The sequence below is a fragment of the Zosterops lateralis genome (genome assembly GCF_965231275.1).
Source record: "Zosterops lateralis genome assembly, chromosome: 7".
NCBI classification, from domain to species: domain Eukaryota; kingdom Metazoa; phylum Chordata; class Aves; order Passeriformes; family Zosteropidae; genus Zosterops; species Zosterops lateralis.
In genome coordinates, this window is record NC_139767.1 from 37129473 (window position 1) to 37147035 (window position 17563).

The window sequence follows — 17563 nt, forward strand, 5'->3', positions numbered from 1 at the left end:
GTTTTATTGTATGGAATCCAAGTGCTGAGGAGTGAAGAGAGCTTGGCTGGGGCAGTGTCTGTGTGTGCTGCAGCTCACAGGGACAGGATGGATTCTTGGCCAGGCTGGGAAGGAGCAGAGCCAGCCGTGAGTCACTGCAGGCACCCCAGCAGCCGGGCAAGGAGCGCAGCAGCACAATTGGAGCAGCCCCGCTGACCTCACAGCTGAGCTCTCTATTTAAGATCTGCCTCCCAGATGTTGCAGGAGGATCGAGGCAGCTGCAGAGGAGTGTGAGAGCCGGGAACAATCCCAGCCCCTCGCTGTCCCGGAGATGATTGCTCTGCTCTTCTTCTCTGCCCTGCTGTGGGATGAGGCTGGAGCCTGGGGCTTCAGGGATGGAGTGCTGCACAACTCCATCTGGTTAGGTAAGAGATAACCTCCTTATCACCCATCCTTTGAGTTTGTCCAGCAGGGGAAGGATGAGCGCCCAGCACTGAGCCAAACTGAGCCAAATTCTGCACTGAAATTTATTGAAATATTTTACCTGAGTAGTGATTGTTCCTTTTTACAAACTTACTATTTGTTAGTTTTGCTGAACTGCAGGGAAAGGCAATTACAGACTGTTTAATCTGAAGGTATTTTCCTGCAGCAGGAGGTAAAGTGAGAACTGAGTTCAGCTTTGTTTTGAGGGAAAACGAGCCCGAAAAGAAACTTTTGCCAAAGGACTGAATTATTTCTGCCTGAACGTACTTCCCATGCCTGGGGTCCTGCGTGTGGAACGAAATGATCTGGAAATAATAGCAATAACATTTCCTGGCTTTCTGGAAACGTGCAGAAAGTTGGGCCATTGGCTCCTTCACATCATTCAGCAGCGCGGAGGAGATTTCCAAAAATGCTGCGGGAATTGTTTCTGGTACCTCAAGTGGCTTTTGAGAGCTCTGAGGGCTCTTTTACAGCTCTTTGTAATTATCCAGTGAAACAGAGAGCTGACTCGGGATGGAGCTCGCAGAGGATGCCAGAATAAAATAAAATAAAATAAAATATAAATAAAATAAAATAAAATATAAATATAAATAAAATAAAATAAAATAAAATAAAATAAAATCATGCACTGAGCTCTCTGTTTCCCAGACAAACACAAATCCTCCATCCCCTGTAGGATGTCCTGGGTTTCCCTGAGGATTTGCAGGAATCCCTGGAGCTGCCTGTGCTCAGGTGGCTCCAGCCCCTCCTGCAAAGCACCAGGAGCACAAACCAGGCACGGAAAGGATTTTTTTCCATTTGGCTGCACCTTTTTAATGATTTCTCCTTCCCTTCCCAAACCTTCCTGTTGTGCCTCACAATTCCTGAGGGTGCTCAGGTGGGGAGAGCTCCAAGGAAGCAGCTCCAGGTTCCATCTCTGCTCTTCAAAAATTTGGGATCATCTGAGCAGTTTCACGAATTTGGAGTCCAGTGGAAGGAAAAATTTTTAAATGCTTTAAATGGAGCAAGTGTGTGTTAATTGGAAGGCAGCATAAAATTCTGTTTGGCTACACCTCTAAGAATTTACCATAAAAATAAACCAGGGGGTAAAAAACCTGGTGGTTTTCTCTAAATAAACAAACCAAAAATAGAAATGCACCATCCTGTGTAAGAAGAGCAATAATATTATTGAAATGAACCTCAGAGTGCAGTTAATTGAGTTACCCATGGAATTCAGTGACTCTGTACATAAATGAAGATAAAATTGGCAATTTTGCAGCCGTCCAGTTCATGTTTCTTTGCATTTAAAATAAAATAACTTGAATAGTAAAAGAAATCATCCCAATCTCAGCCTCACTGTGCTGGAGCATCAGTGGGATAAAACCTGGGGCTGCACAGTGACATCAGAGCTTTGCTTTTCTTCTCTTCTGATAAAAAACCAAAAACAAAATTCAGGAAAATTTCCGTTTTACCTTTTCCATCCAGAAACCATTAGCACATATATATATATATAAAATATTAATATAAAAAATATAAATATACAAATGAATATATAAAAATTTTATAACTCATATATAATATACTATATTATATATAGTATATAAATATATAAATAAATATAATATGTGATCATATAATAATATATTATATAATATATATTAAATATATATTATAATAATATAAATATATAAATAAATATAATATGTGATCATATAACTATTATAATATATTATATATTAAATATATATTATAATAATATAATAATATAATTTATATGGCAATGTTATTTATAATAATGCAAATAAATTAATATATAACTATTTTAAAATATAAAAATTATATTTTATATAAATATATAAAATCTTGAATTTTTCTCACTCAACACTCCTGGCTTTTCCCTTTTTCCTTGTCACAAAACCTCTCCTGCTCCTCATCCAGTGCTGCTGCAGCTGCCCCTGGCACCTCCTTGGGAATTTATTCCTGGTGCCACAGGAATGTTCTCTGAGCAGCAGAGCCCCATGCCAGAACCTCCACGTGGCCTCCCTCTGCTTAAAAGTGAAATATTCCTCTTCATTTAGCATTTCTCATTGGTTTAATGCATATTGCAGGTACTTTATTGGCCAGATTTCACTCTGCTTGTGTTTTTTGGCTGCATTTCCTCCTCTCCTGCTGCTCTGGGGGAGCTGGGGGTCACTGTCCTGGCAGGATCCTGCTGGCTCTGGGCTCCAAAAAGGCATTTTAGGAAGTGGGAGTTGGAACAAAAGTGTCCTGTCAGCTGTGGGACCCACATGTGCCACTTGTGCTTGCCAGGAAAATCAACATTTCCTGCAGGTTTATCTGCAGGGCCACGAGCTCACCTCCAGAAACAGCAATTGGTGTGTGTTTGCCTGTGAATATAAATATATATATAAATATGTAAATGAGGAGTTAACCCTGCTCTGACCTGGCTCTGTGTTTGATCAGGACTTTATCTGCCTGCATAGGGTGGGAGAAAAAAAAAAAATTGCCAGTGCAAGATCCCATCAGTTAATTAGGATTTTCTGTCAGGGAATGCTGGGGCATTAATTGGGACACCCAGGGCCAGCAGCAGCTCTCAGAGCTGGGGGAGGACGCGTGTGTGTGGTCTGGTTTGTTTTTTGTTTTTTTTTTTTTTTTTTTTTTTTTCCCAGAGGCTATTTGTCCATGTTGCAGAGGAATAAAAGAGATGAAAGCTGGTTGCTCCTCACAGGGTGGTGCTGCTGTTGGTTTCAGCCTTGCAGACTCTGTGGAGAGATGAATATCCCAGAAATATTTTGGCAAATCTGCTGCCTGTCCATAGAGATGTGCCAGCAGTAAGTGAGGGGAGATTCCTTTAGAATCTTTACCCCTTTAGAGGGGTAAGAGCCGAAAACAACATTGCCAGGTTAAAAAAAACCCCACAAAAACAACTAAAAATGGTGAATTTTTAGTGGCAGCTCAAGGAATAAAATCAGTGGTTTCCAAGCACCTTCCAGCTCCTTTCCCTGGGCTCTGCAGGGATCAATAATGTGGATTCCAGGCTGTTCCCTGTGCTGGTTCCTGAGGGATTCAGGGATTTCCCAGCGCTGCATTCCCAACTCTGCACACAACTGAGCTGATTTCTCTCGATTTCTCCTGAGCTTAGCCATGACAGACTGTGGAGTGGCTGAAAAGTAACACTTCCTATGAATAATCCTTAATTAAAATGGAGATTTTGTAATAGAACACGCCAGGATCCCCCAGCTGTGGGTTGTTCTGGCTGATGGAACAGGAGGATTTTTCCATGGAGGAGCTTTTGTCCCGTGCCCATGCCAGGGATATTCCCAGGGATGCTGCAGGAAGAGGCTCTCCCTCTCCTGAGACTCTTGTCAGCATTCTAATTTATTTCTCTGGGCACAAAGCCAGCCACTGCAGGTCCAAAAACCACCCTGGCAAACGTCATCCTGTGTCTATTAAAGGCTCTCACCATTCCTAACCACAATTTTTTTTTTTAAAAAACCCTCCCCTAACCCAGCCAAAAAAGCACTCACTCCAAGCGTGTCCCTAGAAAACACATCCTTTATTTTTTTCCTGCTACAAACAACTACTGTGAAATCCCTCCCTGCTTTCCATCTTCCTTCAGTCACATTGGCTGGGCAGGAGCTGCAAACAGCCTTTCCTCTCAGATTATGGTGAATATAAGCGAGACCTAAACAAGAAGCCCCTTCAGCTCAGGAATGCAGATTTGCTGCTGAGACAGATTTCCATGCATATGGCACCAGACAAGTGCAACATGCAAAGATGAGAAAAACTTGCAGCAGCGCTGGCAGTTTCTAGGTTTCCTTGGAAAGCTGTTTGAGCTGGGATTTGCCACAGCAAAGTTAAAAAAAATATTAATAATAATAATGAAGAAAATGCTTTAATTTTCTGTGCAGCAGAAATGTCAGCCAGCGGTTGTGCTGGTCCTGCCCTTTGTGACACATGCTCAGATATTTTTATTTCATTTTTTTTTTCCTCCCCTCGTTTTAATTTCTGCCTCTCCTCTATCCAAGTAGCTGTGATTTCACTTCTCTGGAGATTCAAAACAAAGCTCTGATTCATCTTCTAAAGGCTCTTGGAGTTCCAGCCAAAAGGATGCTGTGATAGGGCTCCAGGAGGAGTTTCCCCCGAGTCAGGCAGGGCACACAGAGCTGGGGATGCTGAATCCACATCATTCCCATCACTGCTGCCCTTGGGTCATCCCAGGAGAGCCTGTCCAGCTTGTGTGGATTTTCTGTTCTTCACAAACTCTCCAAGCATTGATTGGCTCTGTGCTAAACTTCTGAAATATCAAATCCTCCCTTTGGGTGTCACACTCATCCCTTTGGGTGTCACACATCCCTTTGGGTGTCACACTCATCCCTTTGGGTGTCACACATCCCTTTGGGTGTCACACATCCCTTTGGGTGTCACACTCATCCCTTTGGGTCTCACACATCCCTTTGGGTGTCACACTCATCTCTTTGGGTGTCACACACATCCCTTTGGGTGTCACACTCATCTCTTTGGGTGTCACACACATCCCTTTGGGTGTCACACACATCCCTTTGGGTGTCACATATCCTTTTGGGTGTCACACTCATCCCTTTGGGTGTCACACACATCCCTCTAGGTGTCACACATCCCTTTGGGTGTCACACTCATCCCTTTGGGTGTCACACACACCCCTTTGGGTGTCACACTCATCCCTTTGAGTGTCACACATCCCTTTGGGTGTCACACACATCCCTTTGGGTGTCACACACATCCCTTTGAGTGTCACACATCTCTTTGGGTGTCACACATCCCTCTGGGTGTCACACATGATGCCTTTTTGGGCTACCTAAAACAGAAGCCAGACAAAATCAAGGGAATAAAAAGCAGCTGTATTTATTGAAGGCCCTGCAGGTACATTTCAGGCAGACAAATCCCCCAGGGGCTACACCCCAAAATGGACAAAGGGTCATGGATTTTGACACTTTCACTTGGGGGGATTTTCACACTTTCACTTTGGGTCGGGAGGGTTGAGTTTCCTTCGCGACACATCTGACAGTTTCCTCTTCCGCTGTAAGAGGAGCAGCCTGACCTGCAGGGCTGGTGGTGCTGCTGGAGCAGGTGAGAGCTGACCCCTTTGTCCCCATTTGTCCCCGTGTGTCCCCGCAGAGCGAGCAGCAGGCGTGTACCACCGCGAGGCGCGCTCCGGCAAGTACCGGCTGACCTACGCCGAGGCCAAGGCCGTGTGCGAGTACGAGGGAGGACACCTGGCCACCTACCAGCAGCTGGAGGCAGCTCGGAAAATAGGTCTGGGAACAGTCTTGCCTCCTCAGGGCACTTGGCTCCTCACTGGGCTCCTTCTGAGGGGGGTTTGGTGGTGTGTTGGTGTCTCTGTTGGTCGTGAGCTCTGGGACGGAGGGATTTGTGAATTCTGTGGGGTTGTGCCTGAGTTGCCAACTTGGTATCTGAGTGTGGTGAGTGTCAGGGTGTCCCCACCCTCCCAGGCAGGAATTCCCAATTCCCAACGTCCCAGCCAGCCCTGCCCTCTGGCAGTGGGAAGCCATTCCCTGTGTCCTGTCCCTCCAGCCCTTGTCCCCAGTCCCTCTGCAGCTCTCCTGGAGCCCCTTCAGGCCCTGCCAGGGGCTCTGAGCTCTGCCTGGAGCCTTCCCTTCTCCAGGGGAACATTCCCAGCTCTGCCTGGAGCCTTCCCTTCTCCAGGGGAACATTCCCAGCTCTGCCTGGAGCCTTCCCTTCTCCAGGGGAACATTCCCAGCTCTGCCTGGAGCCTTCCCTTCTCCAGGGGAACATTCCCAGCTCTGCCTGGAGCCTTCCCTTCTCCAGGGGAACATTCCCAGCTCTGCCTGGAGCCTTCCCTTCTCCAGGGGAACATTCCCAGCTCTCCCAGCCTGGCTCCAGAGGGGTTCCAGCCCTGGGAGCATCTCCCTGACCTCCTCTGGACTCGCTCCAACCACTCAACAACTTTTTTTTTTGCATCAAGATATTTCCTCTGCAAGGGAATGAGTGCTGTGCTTGCAGTGAAAAGTGGAGCTGAGTGAGGAGTCCCCTATATTTCCAGCTGATTCCTAATAGCTTCCTCATTCATTCAGAGCACTGGGAAAACAATGGAAAATATCCTCCACTCCAGACATTTTTTCACTCTGCTGTTGAGTCAGAAGCTGGCTCCCAGCAGCAGCACATGTGAAAAGGGTATTTTTGTTTCTTCTGAGCCCTAAGATGCCACAAATATGTTCCAGCTCCTCTCCATGAAAACTTTGGATGGGTTTCCACCAGAGGGTGAACAGCATTGCATTCTTTGGCTATTGGTGTTAAGTTCTCAGCCACAAAATGCATTAACAGGATCTTTTTGCTTGGCAGGAGATCCTCGAGGCATTTCAGGTATTTAAATTTAAACTGGAAGCGTTTTAAGCAAATACTTGGGGATTTTAGCTGCCTGTAGTGTTTGTCTGTAGTATTTTGTGTATTTTTAGAACTTACTGCTGAGAACTCTTGAGACGGGGTTGAGTAAATTTGTGTGACTTCAAAAGGGAAACAGAGAACACCCTTGGAAAACTCATCCAACGGATAATTTGATTACAAGTGCTGGTAGAGCACTTAAAACTGACTGTGCAGAGCATCTGCGCTTGATTTGGGGTTTCAGATGAAGAACCAGCAATCACATTGTGGAGAACACAATTCAGATTTACCCCCTGTATTTAAAATTATCCTCTCAACGCTCCCTTGTAGCTCAATTCCCATCAGGCCAATCACACCCAGGTCACTGAGCCATCAGCTCAGGGAAGACTTTCCTGAACAGGAGCAGCCTGGGATTGATCAAACCCACATCTCCTTTCCCCTCTGCTGCAGGTTTCCACGTGTGTGCTGCAGGCTGGATGGCAAAGGGCAGGGTTGGTTATCCCATAGTAAAGGCTGGAGCCAACTGTGGCTTTGGCAAGACGGGAATCGTTGACTACGGAATTCGCCTCAACAGGAGCGAGAGGTGGGACGCCTACTGCTACAACCCCAACGGTGAGGACCTGTCCTTTTTTATCCTTTTTTATCTTCTTTTATCATCTTTTGTCCTCTCTTGTCCTCTTTTGCATTTAGCCCATTTCTTTCTTTCTTTCTGCCCATAATCTGAGGCGTTCTGGCTGCAACAGGGTAAATTTAGTGTTGACCCTTATTTTTTGTGGCTGAGATAGAGCAGAAAATGAGCTGTTCTATCTGGGACTGGCATTCTGAGGAGTTTTGTCCTAGGGAGGGTGGGGAGAAGCTGGGATGGAATTCCCAGAGAAGCTGTGGCTGCTCCTGGATCCCTGGAAGTGCCCAAGACCAGGTTGGAGGGGTTTGGAGCAGCCTGGGATGGTGGAAGGTGTCCCTGCCCATGGCAGGGGTGGGATGGGATGAGTTTTAACATCCCTTCCAATCCAAACCATCCTTTAATTCTGTGAGTGAAACTCCCACCAGCCCCCAGCAGTGGGAGTTAGATGAGGTGTAATTAGATGAGGAAAAGTGGATCTCCAGAGCAGACCATGCCTGATCATCCAAAGACGACTGCCAAGGAGCTCAGCACAGACATCTCCCCATCCCCTCCACGCTGCCCTGCAGGTGACTGCAACACTCACAGGGCCACTGACACCTTGGGGACAGGGACACTGCAGCTGGGTGTCCCTTCACTGCTCAGGGGACACAGAGAGCCTGGCCCCAGGAATGAAAGGAGAAGGAGAAGGAGAAGGAGAAGGAGAAGGAGAAGGAGAGGAAAGGGAAGGAAAGGGAAAGGGAAAGGGAAAGGGAAAGGGAAAGGGAAAGGGAAAGGGAAAGGGAAAGGGAAAGGGAAAGGGAAAGGGAAAGGGAAAGGGAAAGGGAAAGGGAAAGGGAAAGGGAAAGGGAAAGGGAAAGGAAAGGAAAGGAAAGGAAAGGAAAGGAAAGGAAAGGAAAGGAAAGGAAAGGAAAGGAAAGGAAAGGAAAGGAAAGGAAAGGAAAGGAAAGGAAAGGAAAGGAAAGGAAAGGAAAGGAAAGGAAAGCTTGGCTCTGCTGCTGCTCGCAGTGCTCAGCCCTGCCTGGCAGAGCCAGAGTCAGGCTCGGCCATGACGTCTGCACAGCTGTGCACATTTTGTTTGTGCTCCCAGGGCTGGGGCTTGTTTATGTTGCTCAAATAGCTCCGTGGGATGGGGGCCATTCCCAGATGTTCCACACACAAAGAGAGCTGCAGAGAGAACTCCTGCCCTCGGAATTTCTGCATGAGGCCACATCCTTTGTCAGCCTCTCCTCTGGGCCAGGGGGAGCTGCTGGCCAGTTTGGGCAGAGCACAAAAAAAAAGGAAACCAGAGCTGCCAAAAGTGCAGAGACAGAGGCTCCAGCACTGCAGGGATTGGTGTTCATGGCCTGTGGAGCCTGGCAGGGCTGTCTGCAGGTGGGACAGACACAAAGCTCTGACAGAGCTGAGCCTGTGCCCTGCTCCAGGAGGCCAAAGGTGGCAAGAGGAGCTTGTGGGACTGTTTGGGTGTTTGAAGTGTTCATCCCACCTAGCAGTGATCATGGAATGATGGAATAATGGGATGGGATGGGTTGGAAGGGATCTTAAAGCCCATCCAGTGCCACCCCTGCTGTGAGCAGGGACATCTTCCACTGTCCCAGGCTGCTCTGAGCCCCATCCAGCCTGACCTTGGACACTGCCAGGGATCCAGGGGCAGCCACAGCAAATCTGGGAATTGCAGCCCAGGCAGGAATTCCCAACTCCCAATGTCCCATCCAGCCCTGCCCTGGGCAGTGGGAAGCCATTCCCTGTGTCCTGTCCCTCCAGCCCTTGTCCCCAGTCCCTCTGCAGCTCTCCTGGAGCCCCTTCAGGGGCTCTGAGCTCTGCCTGGAGCCTTCCCTTCTCCAGGGGAACATTCCCAGCTCTGCCTGGAGCCTTCCCTTCTCCAGGGGAACATTCCCAGCTCTGCCTGGAGCCTTCCCTTCTCCAGGGGAACATTCCCAGCTCTCCCAGCCTGGCTCCAGAGGGGCTCCAGCCCTGGAGCAGCTCCGTGGCCTCCTCTGGACTCTCTCCAACAGCTCCACATCTCTCTGGTGCTGCAGCCCCTGAGCTGGAGCTCTCCAGGTGCTGCAGTGGAGCTGAGTTGGGAAATTCTGGGCTCATGGAGAATTTAAAAACTCAGGGAGTAAATCCATCTTAGTGCTCCTAATTCCTGTGCCCTGAACACCCTGACACAGCTCTAAACTGGGCTAAATCCTACATCCAGGCAGGAATTCCCAGTTTGGTCAACCCCAGTGTCAGGGAGCTGGTAAAGTCCAAAGTTTGATCCAACAGGATCAAACCAGGAGTGTTTTTATCCCAAAGTGAACACAGAGCAGCAGGAACAGCAGGAGTACAACAGCAGGTATGTGATCACGAGCTGGTTTTTGTACCAGACATGACTGAAAGAGGTTTTTGAAGAAGAAAGGATGAATGTGAGTGTCAGTGTGACTTGCAAGTAGAGCTGGAAATCCCAAAAGCCTTTTACACAAAGCACAGCTCTGACCCCAAATCCACTGAAAGCAATGAAAGCTTTTCCTGTGAATTCAGTGAGGTTTGGCTCACGTCTCTTCCTGCCAAAATATCTCCTTCCAAAGCTGGGAATGACTGCCATTCATTCACCAAACCAATCCACAACAAGCTTTGGATATTCTCGTGTCACTTCCCTGAATATTCAAACCAGAATTAAAACTTTAAAAAACCTCTCCCTGGTTGTATTTCTACCTCAGGAAAAGAATGTGGGGGAGTGTTCACGGACTCCAAACACATCTTCAAGTCCCCAGGTTACCCAAATGAGTATGAGAACAAACAGATTTGTTACTGGCACATCCGGGTCAGGTACGGGCAGAGGATCCACCTGCAGTTCCTGGAGTTTGATGTGGAGGAGGACACGTCCTGCCTGGCTGATTACCTGGAAATCTATGACAGCTACGACGACATCAATGGCTTTGTGGGCAGGTAAAGCTGATTGCAATATGCAAATTCGTGTTTTATTTCTATTTAAATTAAAGAACGCTGTTTATAAATGATAAATTATAAAATACACTCACCTGAGTAAAACTATTTTTAAAATACTGTAAAAATCTGAAGGATTCATTGCTACCAAGACTTAAAATATAATATATAATATTTTAATATATATATTGTAATAGTATAATATAATATAATATAATATAATACAGTATAATATAATATAATATAATATATAATTATATATAATTATATATATTTATATATTATATTATATATATATATAAATATATATATTTCTATATGAACTTCTCCTCATTTCTTGCACCATTTGACCAAACTCCTTGTGCAGCTGTTCCAATTATTTTGCAATTTAACAGGCACTTCTCTCCTGATTTTCCTTGATTTTTCCCCCTCCCCTCAGCAGAACTTTATCCAATTAGCTGCTCCCAATTCCTGCAGCAATATTCCCTGATTTATCATTTCTGATAATTTAATGCCATTAACACAGAGCTGGTCAGAGTTTCAGGGAACTGAGCTTTGCCTTTTTCTCCTTTGTTAAATGAGATGAAAAGAAGCTGCAAGAATTTTTATTTCTCTCTGCTCAGCTCAATTCTCCAGGAAAGAACCCCTGGCAGTCTGAAACATTTGTATTTTGTGTTTCCTTTAATTGAAAGGTGTTAAACTGTTAAAAAAAAAGATATTTAATTTAAGTTGCTGTCTGCTAAAGTTATTTTCTAACAATATCAGAATAAAGGTTCTGTTTCATCTCTCCTGTTATTAATTATCACTTTCTTTTCTTCAGTGTTACACTTTTACTTCCCCTTTATCAGCCAGATTTTGGTACAAAATAATAACTGGAATTATTTGGAATTTGGAATTATTCTGTAATTTGGAATGAAAATTAAGGTAATACTGTCCAGATTAAAAAATAAAGCAGAAAAAGTGATTTAAAAAAACCCAGTTCCTGTCACTTTTCACACTCTCTGTACAAATCATGGGCAGCAAAGAAGGGATTCAGTCCATATTTGCTTTTCCAGATAATTTAAATGGATTTTTTTTTTCAATATTGTTTCTCTCTTAGCCTGGGCTCACTCTTCTTCTCCTTAACCCTTTGTGAAATTGCTTTTTTCCCTTGTTTTGCATCATTTACTTCTTGCAGATACTGAAAACTGGTTCCTCCCCTCAATCTTACCACAGGATGATGATGACAAAAACTTCGTTAGAAATTTCTTTAACACAGAATTCCAAACACTGAAGACCTAAAATCAATTTATCCCCTTAAGCCCCATAAGGGCTGTGCCATAATTTTCCCATGTCCTTTAATAATTTCATTTTTTTTCCCCCAGGTTTTGTGGGGATGAGTTGCCAGATGACATCATTAGCACAGGTAATTTGTTTGCTCTCTTTGTGGGAGATCAAAAAGTCAATTAATTACTTCTAAATAAATTGAGATCAGCTTAATTAGAGGGAAGACTTCCCCAAAAAAAAAAGCCCTTAAAATCCCAAAAAATATATCTGAAAAACCCTTAAAACCCCCCAAAAATATATCCAAAAATAATTTAAACCCCCGAAAATATACCTGAAAAAAACCTTAAGACTCAAAAAAAAAAAAAAATCTGAATAAAAATTTAAAGCCCCAAAAATAAATCTGAAAAAAAACCCCCTTAAAACTCAAAAAAATACATCTAAAAAGGCCCTTAGACCCTCAAAAATATATCTGAAAAATGTTAAAACCCCAAAAGTATATCTGAAAAAAACATACAAACCCAAAAAATATATCTGAAAAAAACCTTAAAAACCCAAAAAATATATCTGAAAAAAAGACTTAAACCCTCAAAAATAGATTTAAAAAAACCATTAAACCCCCAAAAATATATTTGAAAAAACTCCTTAAAATCCAAAAAATACATCTGAAAAAACCCTTAAACCCCCAAAAACACATCTAAAAAAACCCATTAAACCCCCAAAAATATATTTGAAAAAAGCCCTTAAAATCCAAAAAAATACATCTGAAAAAAACCCTTAAACCCCCAAAAACACATCTAAAAAACCCCATTAAACCCCCAAAAATATATTTGAAAAAAACCCCTTAAAATCCAAAAAAACCCCCTTAAAACCCAAAATAAATCTGAAAAAAAACCCTTAAACCCCCCAAAACTCTACCTGATACCCCCCCATTTTTATACCACCTAAAACTCTAATTTTTATTTCTTTATTTTCCATCCTTTTTTCCATGTCCCAGGGAATGTGATGACGCTGAAGTTCCTGTCGGACGGTTCGGTGACCGCGGGAGGTTTCCAGATCAAATACACAACCCTGGACTCTCCTGCCAAGCCAGGGGACAGCAGAAATACCACAGCCCAAGGAAAAAACAATTTCTTAGCCGGAAAATTTGGGATTATGTGAGCAGAATTGTCAAAACACCACAAATTTTTTTTTTTTTTTTTTTTTTTTTTTTTTTTTGTCTCTTTCTGAGTTTTTTTTTCTCTTCGGCTTTTCTTGTGTTTTGTTAATAAACTTTGCTAGGGGAATAAATTATAAAATGTGGGTAAATAGGGAACTATTTTTAGAGCACAAGTACTGTAAAAATCTGAAGAACTCGTTGCTACCAAAGATTTAAAAAATTATTTTTCTATATAAACAGCTCCATCTCCTCATTTCTTGCACCACTTGAACCAACTTTTTGTGCGACTGTTGCGATTATTTTTAAACCTAACAGCCTCTTCTCTCCTCATTTCCACATATTTATTTTTTTTAAACCGTTGCTGCTTTTCTCTACACGTTATTCTCTTTTTAAAATCGATTTTCTTGAACTCTGAGGGCCTCCAGTGTTATTTTTAAGGCACAAAAATTCACTTTGTGGATGGCCCGGCAGCCACAGCACGGAGAGCGCAGGATCAGCCGGATCCACACTTTTCATTTTATTAAAAATCAGAATAACCTCGAGCTGGATGGATTCTGTCAGGGTTTTCCTCACCCAGGGAAGAGCTGGCTGAAGTCTTTTCACTTCTCTCTAAGTAAAGAATTAAAAGGAATGGCTTAGAAATGAGAATAAAAGTGGTGAGATGAAGCAGCAGGAGGAATTTCTCAATGTCAGAAGACAACCCCGAGGTGCTGGACATTGTTTACACTCGTTTAAAACTTAAAAAATCTTTCTTTAGATGTTTTTTAAACTGAAGCAGCATTAAAGCTACCTCTGTTCTAACCCACACCAAGTTTGCAGTGAGTTATTTTATTATTATTATTATTTAAAGGAATAAATCAGTTCTAAGTTTGGTTCTGATCTGCTGGAATCTGATCCCCACTAAGAACTTCTCCTGGGAATTTTTTTTGGGAGCATTTTGTGCTCCTCATCATCTGAATTCATCAGGAATGGTTTTGCACAAGGAAAGATCTTAAGCTAATCAGCCCCATTTTTTGTTTTATTTCTTCTAACTCTCGATTGTTTAAATCTATTTAATTTCTGAGTGTTTATTGTAATTTCACTGGGAATATTGTCCTGGAAAACAACATTGCAGCTCCTCTCCTGGTTATTCCCAACACTTCATTCGTGCTCCAGGAAACGAGTTCTATATCACCACATTTATGGGATTTAAAATGTGCATTTAAAATGTGCTTTTTAATCCTGCCACCTTGTGTTCGCAGCAGCATTCCCATTTTCCAAAATCAGCATCAGTCCATTGGGAAGAGAATAGGGAAAAGCATGAGGAGAATGCGAATATTTTATATATTTTATATATGACCTCGGGGTGGGGATTTTTATTGTTGTTTTTTCTTTGACTGGGAAGAGACAAGTCTTGGGTTGATAGGGATGAGGATCAGGGAATAGCTGGAATCCCCATGGGGTATTTTTTTTTTGGGAAAAGCCCTTTCCCAGGGCAGGCACAGGGAGCCCTGGAGGTGACCCAGGCCCGGCCACGCTCTACCCCGGATATCTCAAGGTTTTCCAACACTTTGGATTCGCTGCCAGCGCCGGGATTTCCTATTTCACCCCTCATCCCACACGGGAGGGCTCAGGGAATTCCGGTTTAAGGCCGCAATAGGTCCCTATGGAGCCGGAGGTTCATTTCCAGCCATTAAAGAGGGGTTTTACCCCACCTGAGCTGACCTACAGCCTCCTCCCGAGGGGCAGCTCCCACCTCTGCTCTCCGTGACCAGGGACAGGAGCCAGGGAAAGGCCGGAACTGTTTCAGGGCGTGTTTAGGTGGGAATTTAGGGAAAGGTTCTGGGGGGGTCTGGCAGAGGGTGGTCTGGCACTGACCAGGCTCGCCACGGAAAGGTCACGGCCCCAAGGCTGTCAGAGCTCCAGGAGGGTTTGGACAGCGCTCTGAGGGATGCCCAGGGTGGGATTGGACACGGAAAATGATCCTTTTTCCGCCGCTATTCCCAAATCCCGGCATTTCCCGCTCCAGGGCCCGGCTCGCACTAAACGCCCTCAGCGCCGCGCCGGCCCCGCCCCTTTTCCCCGCCGCCAATCAGCGCCGAGGGGGGGCGTGGCCTCCGCGGGGCGCGGGAAATCTCCGCGCCGCGTCCCCATTGGCCGCAGCCCGCGCGCCGCGCCGGGTCCCCCGCGCGCGCGCGCGCGCCGCCATCTTAGCGCGGGAGGCGCGCGGGGCGTGAGGGGCGGCCGCGATCAGCGCCATGAGCGCCCCGGGCCCCGAGCCCCATCCCGGCCCCGATCCCCGCCCCGAGCCCCGTCCTGCCGCCGCCTCCAGCCTCGCCCCGCTGCTGCAGACCCTGCAGGACCCCGCCGCCCCGCCGGGAGAGCTGACGGACGCGCACCTCACCGTCATCAGGTGAGCGCGGCGGGGTGAGAGGGGCGCGCACGCTGATGGAGGGGAGCGGAGCTCCCTGAGGAGGGTCCTGAGGGCTCGGACCGGGCCGGGAGGGCTCTGAGAGCGGGGAGTGCTGCCCTGGCTGCCCTAAGGAGGCTGGGCTGGGGTGGAGAGGCCGCGGGAGACACGCGGGACTGGGGGAGGGAGCGCAGGAAGGAGGAGGGAAGGGAGGGGAGGAAGGAAAGGGAGAAAGGAGCGCTCCTTCCCCGGCCCCGAGCATCCCCCAGCCTTCTCTGAGCATCCCCCGGCCTCCCCCGAGCATCCCCCGGCCTCCCCCGAGCATCCCCCGGCCTCCCCCGAGCATCCCCCGGCCTCCCCCGAGCATCCCCCGGCCTCCCCCGAGCATCCCCCGGCCTCCCCCGAGCATCCCCCGGCCTCCCCCGAGCATCCCCCAGCCTCCTCTGAGCGTCCCACAACCTCTCTGCCCTCCGGGATCCCTCGGGGGATCATCAGAAATGAGTGAAGAACTGGAAAATTATAACTTTCTTTTAACGGCAAAGCCTCGCAGCTTTGTGGTTGGAAAAATGAAGTTTTTCGTTGCCTTTTTGGAGATATTAGGAATACTAATTCTTGTTTTAATTGCCTTTTTTTTTTTTTCTGGAAGGCGCTTCTTGCCCATGAGGTTGTGCCTTTACCTGCATCTTTTTTATTTTATCCTGTGCAAAGGTACCATCTCTTTTTTCTCAGCGTCTCCCTTCAGTTCTGCAGTGACTTTTAAAGCTGTAATTACTCAGAAACCAGATTTTACACGTTTCTAGAAATTACTGACAGCAAAAAAAACCTCCTGATGTAAATATTAAACAGCAACAGGTTTCTCTGGTTGTCCCTGGATGATTGAGCTTAACAGGGTTTGGGTTTTGCAGTGAGAAATTGATGATTAACGTTTTGTGGGATAATTACAGGGTTTTTTTCCCAGGGATGTTCCTCACCTGTGTGCAAAGTTATCCTTGTTACTTGTCAAACCAGGATTTTCCTGCTCTGAACTTTCCTCTGCTTGTGAGGAAAGTGCTTTTTCAGCTCCTGCATTTCTATATTTCTCATTTGCAGCGAGTCATTTAAAAAGTTTTCACGCTAAATCTTAATATTCTTACAGAAGCTGACTCAAAACGTGAAAGCCTTTAATATTTTTATAAATATTTAGGCAGAAAAAACGAGTCATTATTCACTTTGTACAGGATTTTGCTGCTGGCTCAGACCTTGTGGTGACATTTTTTGCCTCTTCAGCTCCTTCAGCGTTGTGTGAATTTCTCCTGCGCGTCAGAAATTCAAAAGTTCGATCAGTTACAAAGTGTTTAATTTGTAAATGTTGTTTGTTTTCCCTCCTGCTCCTTTGGCAGCCGCTTGACTGGTGAAGGAGGAGAAGCTTTTAGTGCAGAATTGAAGAAACACTTCCCTCAGCTCTGCAGAGTGTTCAAGGTATGGAGTTTCCATTTATTTCTCTTGTATTTCAATGTATTTTGGTGGGCGAGGTCAGTGGGCATTGAAAAACTCAAATTTAAGTTCATTTCTGGTGTCCCAGAATGATAAAGGTTGGAAAAGACCTCTGGAATTATGGAATACAACCTTTTGGAGGGTAGTGACAGAGCAGAAAAGGTGGTTTTTTGTTTTGTTTTTTTAAATTGATGTTTCTTGTGATGAGGAGTTAGTGCAGAAAAAAAATAAAAATGAACTGCTGGGTCTTGGATGTGTTCAGGCAGCATCCCACAGTTTAAATCTGATTCTCCAGCCAGAGGAGATTGTGTGTTTTGGCTGCCTTAGAAACACTTCAGAATTCAGAATATGCGGGAAATGTCAAGGGTTTTTAAGGATTAGTGTAAAGGTTGTTCTCAGCTGTTTTTTCTTTCTGTTTTAGAAGCTTAAAAACAATTGGAAAGTCAAGAAAGAGAACAACATGCACAACCAAAGTGAAAGATTTGGGATGTTTGGGATTTATTTCATTAAAGATGTTTTAATTACAGAGAGCAAAAAGTGCCTTCAGCACCTCAGGTTGTTTTATTGATTTGGTGTGTACAGAATTCAGGGAGGGTTTCCTGCATGAGTGTTTGCTTTTGAAATCTTCCCAGCAGAGTTTGTATTCAAACAATAAATTTAATATTTCTCAGTTACTTTTCTAACCTGAGATTCTGTGGATTTATTTTGGGTTTTTTTGTTTTATTTTTCCAGGCACACATTTCCAGTCCAAACTTGGAGCTCAGTAATGCAGCATTGAAGGCCTTGGGATTCTGTGCTTTTAATTCAGATAACACAGCTGAATTATCTGGTGAGCAAACAAACTGTGACCATAAATACATCCATCAGAGCTCTCCCTTTATGT

At 45.2% G+C, this 17563-nt stretch overlaps 2 protein-coding genes across 2 annotated transcripts in view; both read left to right on the forward strand.

The window, feature by feature from the left end:
* Positions 1 to 266: 266 nt before the first annotated feature.
* On the forward strand, positions 267 to 13502 carry TNFAIP6 (TNF alpha induced protein 6). The gene is made up of 6 exons (XM_083865522.1): positions 267 to 404; positions 5599 to 5736; positions 7294 to 7455; positions 10171 to 10399; positions 11761 to 11801; positions 12657 to 13502. The coding sequence occupies exons 1-6, from the start codon at positions 311 to 313 to the stop codon at positions 12818 to 12820; spliced, it is 828 nt and encodes a 275-aa protein (XP_083721648.1). The 5' UTR covers positions 267 to 310; the 3' UTR covers positions 12821 to 13502.
* A 1553-nt stretch (positions 13503 to 15055) lies between these two features.
* The window catches only part of RIF1 (replication timing regulatory factor 1), a gene marked incomplete at its 5' end in the record, with an annotated part of 30249 nt that continues 27741 nt past the window's right edge, over positions 15056 to 17563 (forward strand). Inside the window, 3 exons of the mRNA XM_083864914.1 lie at positions 15056 to 15210; positions 16587 to 16665; positions 17413 to 17509. Of these exons, the coding sequence (XP_083721040.1) occupies positions 15056 to 15210; positions 16587 to 16665; positions 17413 to 17509 (331 nt within the window). The remainder of the gene's footprint in view (positions 15211 to 16586; positions 16666 to 17412; positions 17510 to 17563) is intronic.

Bases quoted from the DNA above. Each gene is read 5' to 3' on its own strand.
- TNFAIP6 (XM_083865522.1), top strand. From the start codon at position 311: ATGATTGCTCTGCTCTTCTTCTCTGCCCTGCTGTGGGATGAGGCTGGA. The intron at 5,737-7,293 runs GTCTGGGAACAG...CCTCTGCTGCAG, and splicing joins GGAGGCAGCTCGGAAAATAG to GTTTCCACGTGTGTGCTGCA. The intron at 7,456-10,170 runs GTGAGGACCTGT...TTTCTACCTCAG, and splicing joins CTACTGCTACAACCCCAACG to GAAAAGAATGTGGGGGAGTG.